Source organism: Mus caroli, unplaced genomic scaffold, assembly GCF_978045245.1.
Source record: "Mus caroli unplaced genomic scaffold, Mus_caroli_1 scaffold_2, whole genome shotgun sequence".
In the NCBI taxonomy this organism is placed as follows: Eukaryota; Metazoa; Chordata; class Mammalia; order Rodentia; family Muridae; genus Mus; species Mus caroli.
Window position 1 is genome coordinate 25,292,811 of NW_028227257.1, and position 7,727 is coordinate 25,300,537.

Here is a 7,727-nt window from a genome sequence, read left to right on the forward strand (position 1 = left end):
TTATAAACCTACTCTGTATGTAAAACACAGATATGTCTAACAAACAAATACATTCATTTGGGTACCAACCAGTAACTGAAAAAAAATTTTAAAAGACCCTAAATTTATTATTTCAAAAGGACACTCTAGATCCCTCCATAAATGGAAAGCCAGAATTTGTGACATAAATAGAAAGTAATCTTAAAAATAAGCATAATAGCCGGGTGTGGTGGCGCACGCACCACCCAGCACTCGGGAGGCAGAGGCAGGCGGATTTCTGAGCTCAAGGCCAGACTGGTCTACAAAGTGAGTTCCAGGATAGCCAGGGCTACACAGAGAAACCCTGTCTCGAACCCCCCCCCCCCAAAAAAAAAAAGCATAATGAAAACAATGTCACAAAACTCCATCCCTGTGGTGGCCAACACAGGGCTCTGGAGGCCCCTTCTCTGTTGGAAAAGGAAATGTTCACAGAGTGTAGAAAGCGCCAGCAGTCAGGGAGGTGGTCTCTGGTCTCCGCAACAACAAACTGAAAGGAACTGCAGATGGAAGAAAGCTCCCCTCTGGGTCGACTGCTGCATTCGTGTGGCTCCCAGCAGGCCCAGGTGTGTCCTGCTATGCCCAGCCCACTCAGGAACCTGTGGCTCTGTTCTCCCTTCCTGTGGAAGGCTGGGCCCTCTCTTGCACGCTGGGCAAGCCAGAGGTCAGCTCAGGCTGAGCTGATGGCTCCAGCCAGTCAGGTGTGCAGCCGTGTGCCCTGTCAGAATACTGATCACTGCAGTTGGGCCTTCCAGGCTGGCTGGATTGTGTATTCCGTTCTGTCTGGCATCTCTTCCTTTCAGGCTTGAGGCGGCACAAGCACTGTGCACTTCCTGTCATCTCCATCCAAGTCCTGTCCCCATGGTGCTGTCAGGTTACCTTGTCTTCTATGGTGGGTTTTCTTTCAGATCACCTCTGCCAGCTCTCAGACCCTGAAAGGACACATTCTCTGCAGGACCACTATGAAAGACTCATTGACGTATTGCACGACCTGAGCTGCTGGATTAGGAGTGGACTTGGGCAGGTTTTTCTCATGCTTTGGAGACATGTAATAGTCTTGAAGCATCTTTGCACCAAATGGAAGAGTACATTTTGTTGTCGCTAGAACAACTGTTACAATAATAAATTTCATAAATTAATGGCTTCCTTGTCTATTTTTTTCATTTTTGTCTTGGCTTATTTGTGGGGTTCTTCCTGTCTCTCTGTTGGATGCTTCTCAGCACGAGTGTTCTGTACTGCTATTTACTCAGCCGCCAACCACGCTAACCACCATTGGTTGGTTGGTTGGTTTATTTGGCCTGAGGATTTCCCTCATGGGCATCTTTTCAGCTTTCCCATTTAGATGTAGAAGCACTTTGGAGTTTTTGAAAATGTTTTTACCTACTAGTGGGCCATCTGAGCAGTGGTCCTTGGCTTACCAATTACCATTGTAGTCATTTTCATGAAGTTAAAACAAAAAACAAGAAAATCAAACTGAGATAGTTGCATGGGATATTTAGAGCTAGATTTCAGTTCAAGTCCCACCTCCTTTAGCATTGTATGAGGCTCTGTGTATAACTCTGGTATAGTGCTTGCCTAGAATAAACAAGGCCCTGGGTTAGATCCCCAGTGCTCTGTGTGTGTGTGTGTGTGTGTGTGTGTGGTGTATGTGTTTATGTGGTGTGTGTGAGTATGTGTGTGTGTGTGGTGTGTGTGTGGTGTGGTGTGTGTGTGTTCATGTGTAATGGGGGCGGTGGTGAAGAAAATGCTTAGAGAGCTCTCACCCACTCTACCCCAGGTAGGTTTTTTTGTAATGCAGGCTGACCTTGAGTTTGCTGTTCCTTCCTTCTGAATGATAGAATTAGAGGTATGTGCCACCCATCACACCAGGGAGGAACATCTGGGATCACATCTAGAGCTTGATGCATTCTGAGCAAATGATCCTCATAAACTGTAAGCTCCTACCAAATGGAAATAGTCCTTGAAAAATATGCTGCTGAAACAGACTGCTTATTTGAGCATCCTGAGCTGTTGTGTCTGGCTGTGGTCTGCTTTGGACACTCTGCTGATTAGCACGATAGCTCATGGGAGTTTGCTTTGGTGCTGGCTCACCTCTGGCCAGTTGGTTCTATTTCAGTGTTCATCTTGAAGAGTTGTTAGATCGGAACTAGTCACATGTAGTGCTGTACCAGCTCTCTTTACCAAGTCTGTTGTTCTTGTTCCTTTTACCCCAGCCACCAAAGAGACTTGGTGTCTGCCAGAAAGATAAAGGAAACAACAGAGAAGTCTTCACACTAAATTTATAGCACTAATACGAACCTTTAAAAGATTCTTCTACAAACAAGTCTGATTAACTCAAAGATGGCCCACAGATATCCTCGGCTCGAGAAGCTATTGACAGGTTTTAAATAGGAGAGTTGGTTGCCTAGTTCCCCACAAATGTGTCCCATCCATCCCTAAACACTCTAAGATAGCCCAAGTGTGGATACAATGGCATTCTTTTCTACCTTTTCAGCCCCTTACAGTTAAAAGGTGATTCCCCAGTCTCTAGGAATGTACAGCTGTGACAGTGGGCTGCATTTGCCTCTTCAGCGCAAAGGCATCAGTGACAGTTGTTTGCAAGATTTGCTTTCTTCTTTTTCTTTATTACATATGTTTAAATCTAAGGAAATTTTTACTTCTATGTTTTACTTCATAATTAAAATTCATTTAGTATATAGCATTACTACCTGCCACGTAACATTTAAAATCTGTTTATTATTTCCATGTGCATATGTGTGTCTGTGTGTGAGTATATGCATGTGTGTGTGTGTGTGTGTGTGTGTGTGTGTTCCAGTGGAGCCCAGAAGAGGGTGTTGAACTTCTTGAAGATGGAGTTACAGGCGATTGTGAGTTGCCTGGTGTGGGTGCTTGAAACTGAACATACGTCCTCTGCAAGAGTAGCATAGTCTGTGTTAGCTACTGTTGTATTGCTATGAAGAGGCACCATAACCAAGGCAGCTATAATAAGAGAAACCATTTAACTGGGGGCTTGCTTACAATTTCAGAGAGTTAGTCCATATTCCTCATGACAGGAAGCATGGCAGCATGCAGGCAGATGCTGGAGCAATAATGCATCCTGAGCTTTAGACAGAGAGGGACCCTGGGCTTGACATGGGCTTTTTGAAACCTCAAAACCTCAGCGATACACTTTCTCCAATAAGGCTACACCTCTTAATCTATCTTTTTCTTTTTAAAAAAGATTTATTTGAGCTGGGTGTGGTGGCGCACACCTTTAATCCCAGCACGTGGGAAGCAGAGGCAGGCGGATTTCTGAGTTCGAGGCCAGCCTGGTCTACAGAGTGAGTTCCAGGACAGCCGGGGCTATACAGAGAAACCCTGTCTCGAAAAACAACAACAACAACAAAAACAAACAAACAAACAAAAAAGATTTTATTTATTTATTTATTTATTTATTATATGTAAGTACACTGTAGTTGCCTTCAGACACTTTTTCTTCTCTCTCCGGCCCTGCTTGCTCTGGCCCAGAGATTGATTTATTTACTATATGTAAGTACACTGTAGCTGTCTTCATACATAACAGAAGAGGGCATTGGATCCCATTACTGATGGTTGTGATCCACCATGTAGTTGCTGGGATTTGAACTCAGGACCTTTGGAAGAACAGTCAGTGCTCTTAACCACTGAGCCATCTATCTCTCTAGCCCCCCCTCTTAATCCTTCTAATCCTTTCAAATCCTACCACTCCTTGGTAACTAAGAATTCAAACCACCACACACTCTTTACCATTGACTGTTCTCTCTAGCTCTTAAGATCTGTTTTCCTTCCTTCCTTCCTTCCTTCCTTCCTTCCTTCCTTCCTTCCTTCCTCCCTCCCTCCCTCCCTCCCTCCCTTCCTTTCTTTCCTTTCCCTTCCCCTCTTCCCCTCTTCCCCTCTTCCCCTCTTCCCCTCTTCCCCTCTTCCCCTCTTCCCCTCTTCCCCTCTTCTCCTCTTTTCCTCTCTCTCTCTTTTTTTTTTTATGGTTCCTTTTTTTTTTTCTTTTCTATGAATTTCTTGAACATTTAACATGGGTCAGGTACATTGTTTCACAGAATTTCTTTTGGTTTTGTACATATAATTTTCTTCAATTTTTTTTTTTTGCTTTCCTCCTTTTTTTTTTTAATTAGGTATTTTCCTTGTTTACATTTTCAATGCAATCCCAAAAGTCCCCCATACCCACCCCCTCTTTTCCTTTTTTTCCTCTTTCCCTCTTTCCCTCTTTCCCTTTTCCTTCCTTCCTTCCTTCCTTCCTTCCTTCCTTCCTTCCTTCCTTCCTTCCTCCCTTCCTCCCTCCCTCCCTCCCTCCCTCCCTCCCTTCCTCTTTCTTCCTTTTCCCTTTCCCTTTGATGTGAGTGTTCGCTAGGACACCACACACAATAGGGTTCTTCTGCAGCAAGCTTTATGCGTCTTGAGAGGGAGAGCATAAGCTTCACAACCGGAGACCCCAGGCAGTCCGAGCCCCTCCTTTTTATAGGAAATTCTCCCCGTCTCGGACGTGGCAAGCCATGATTGGCTCAACACTGATCACCCCATATGATGTTATCCCTGAGGCGGAGCTGCCCGGGGCGGGGATTTCCAGCGCAGGCGCAAACTAGTTGTTTACTAGTTGGTACTGAGGAAATGACTCAGTACCGGAAGAGCGGCGCCCCACATCTCCCCCTTTTTTGTCTAATAAAACCAACTGGACACCCAGTATGAGAGGACGGGAACATTGGCCGAATCCTCTTACTCAGAGATGTAAGAACTATGTCCGCAAGCAACAACTAGGCTTGAGTGGGACCCGAAGTTGCTCCGACCTGTCCCTCTGCCATTTTTTCGAGGAGGGGAAGACTAGGGCAGGAAACCCCCACTAGACGGCATATTCCCCAGGTGGAACGGGGGGACCACCTGTGCGATGCATTGCTCTACAATCCTCTAGGGCTGCTGAAGCTCACCCGCTAAGGCGCGGGCAGCCAGCGACCAGTGGTGCAAATCAATTTTGTTTAAGCGCCGCCAACCATACCTGTGCAGATTGCCCCTGCTCCAGGGCAGCAAGCGCCTGGGATATCATGATTTTGTCTCTATTATTTTTCTTATATAATTTGCAAATTAACCATAAGCTAAATACCGATCCGAAGCAAAGGAGAATTCCAAACAAACCCACCCCCACCCATTCCTTAAAATAAGAAACAACAGAAGAAATCCATGACGAAAAGCCTTCGGTCAAGGAGAGGTCAAGTCTGGTGGAATTGATTTGGACGATGGCCAATCTAAGTTTCTGGAGGGTTTGATCAAAATCAAACGTCCAATTGTGTAGCAGCTGTTGAGACAAACTCTTAGAAAGATTAGCGGCGTATGTGAAATTATTATATTGTACTGATGTGATGCATAACCCTGGCATTCTGACTTCACATCCCAACTGCGCGAGTTGCCAGAGGATATCAATTTGTTCTTGAACCAAATCTATACGTTGATTAACCAGTAATAATCCTCCCCGGAGCTGGGTATAGGCAAGATGGCTATCTTCAATTGCTGCAGACACAGCGGCCGACAGTTGATTAATAGTGTCTGCAGTCTGCACAGTCCCTGACAGGGCCAGAGCTGATGCAGTTACTGAGGCGGTTATGCCTACAGTAGCCACAATTCCTACGATCACTGCAGAGACACCAAAATCCCTCTTTTCCCTAAAAAGGGACAGGGAGCTGGGGGCCACCACCGGGACTGGAACAAAGCGGGGCAAACGGACAACCATGACAAAAGAAAAAGCCTTGGCATCCCAGCATGTAGCATAAAAGCAGGAATAATTTTGACAATAAATGTCAGTCAAATTATTAGGCAAGGTAGAATTACTAACAAGCCAAAGAAAAGGGGGCCAAACACAAACAGGCGTAGGGGGATATTGAAACTGTTGAGGCGATCCCACCCACCACGTGGAGGAGGAATTTAGGCTGAACCGCATGAAACCCCTTTGGGACCAGCCTCCCTCTATTAATGCCAGAGGCGCAATATCGGTGCAGCTCCCATTAATGCCACACAAAAGCCATAAATTGAAGGGATAGCCAATGGCTGAGGGATTATCTTCGCCATTGCGTCTTGCCACATTATATGAACCATTAATCAAGGGTGGGGATAATGTGAAATAATCATTAACTCGCCCCACTCGACGCGCTTGGCAGCCGGCCCAAGGCAGGGTGGAAGACAGCTCTTCCTTTGCTACACAAAAGGGGGCTATCCTTGGTTGCTGATACTCAGTATGATTAATAATTTTGGTTACCTTGGGCCAATCTCCAGACAAATCAACAAGATCTCCACCATAAAATGTATCATTCATAAGTGCATTGGGAATATGGACAACGTACTGATAGGATAATCCAATGCACTCGGTCAAAGAACTATTGAGGGAGAAACATAAACTCCCCCTCAAATTATGTCTTCTCTGTTCAGTGACCTTTTCGAGCTGGGGATCCCACGGTAAATATGGAAGCCCATGATTTTCATTGGTAGAAAAAAGGCGGGGAAATACCTGAGCATTATACATTACCGGCATGGGGAGTGGGAATGTTGACATTATTCCCCATCGAAGCCCTTTTTCCTGGGATATCACTTGCAGAGGCAGGATGATTCCCAATATCAGCAGGGCGATCTTCATCATCTTGGGGTATTGATCGTGTTAGTCTTTCTGGGACCCAGAATGGATTTTGTTCGTTCTGCGGGAAAACACAAACAGCTCCCCTGGATCTTATTAGAATAGGATCCGGGCCTCTCCATTTGTTGGTTAGGACATCTTTCCATTTTATTAATTCCTTGGGTCTAGTTGGTTCAGAGCAATGTCTGTCAGCAGCAGTACGGCCATGTGCATCAAGATTTAAAAAATTGAGGGTGAATAGTGCCAATGACACAGACACTTTTGGCGTATGGGGTATAGCTTCATCAGCGCCCCCTTTTTGTTTAACAACATAAGATTTAAGGGTCCGATGTGCTCTCTCAACAATGCCTTGACCTTGTGGGTTATATGGGATACCAGTTAGATGCGTTACTCCCATTTGGCGACAAAAGCTTTGAAATTTTTGTGAAGTATAAGCTGGTCCGTTATCAGTTTTAATAAATTTAGGTTGTCCCCAAGCGCTCCAAGCCTCGAGGCAGTGTTGGATCGCATGTGTTGCCTTTTCTCCCACATGGGGAGATGCAAAAATAATGCCAGAGCAGGTATCGACGGACACATGAAGATATTGTAACTTGCCAAAGGAGGGGACATGTGTGACATCCATTTGCCATATTTGTAAAGGCTGAACGCCGCGGGGGTTGATCCCCACATGAGGGAGGGGCAGAAATTCACAGCAATTTTGGCAGCTAGTGACGATGTCACGAGCTTCTTTCCTAGTCAAGGAGAAGCGACGGCGCAACGTTTCTGCCGTTACATGAAAGCGATTGTGGAATCCTTTTGCAGCTTCCACAGAGGATGACAGGGCTGTGGCTATTAATTTGGTGGCTTTGTCTGCCAAGTCATTACCCAGGGACATGGGGCCAGGTAGGCCTGAATGAGCCCTGATATGAGTGATGAAAACTGGGAATTTTCTTTGAAGCAACACTGATTGTATTTCTTGAAAAATTTGTGCTAAAGTGCTAGAGGGTTTGATTACCCCAGCCACCTCCAGCAAGTTTACTGCATTTACTACATAACTAGAATCTGACACAATATTGAGGGGTTCAGAGAA

At 45.4% G+C, this 7,727-nt stretch overlaps 1 protein-coding gene across 2 annotated transcripts in view; it reads left to right on the forward strand.

Moving 5' to 3' along the window:
* Window positions 1-1,158, forward strand: part of Cdk5rap1 (CDK5RAP1 mitochondrial tRNA methylthiotransferase) — a 34,387-nt gene extending 33,229 nt beyond the window's left edge. For both annotated transcript variants that reach the window (XM_021156629.3, XM_029474196.1), the window contains exon 14: window positions 924-1,158. In XM_021156629.3, coding sequence (XP_021012288.1) covers window positions 924-1,010 — 87 coding nt within the window. In that variant the 3' untranslated portion in view covers window positions 1,011-1,158. The remainder of the gene's footprint in view (window positions 1-923) is intronic.
* The last annotated feature ends 6,569 nt before the right edge of the window (window positions 1,159-7,727 follow it).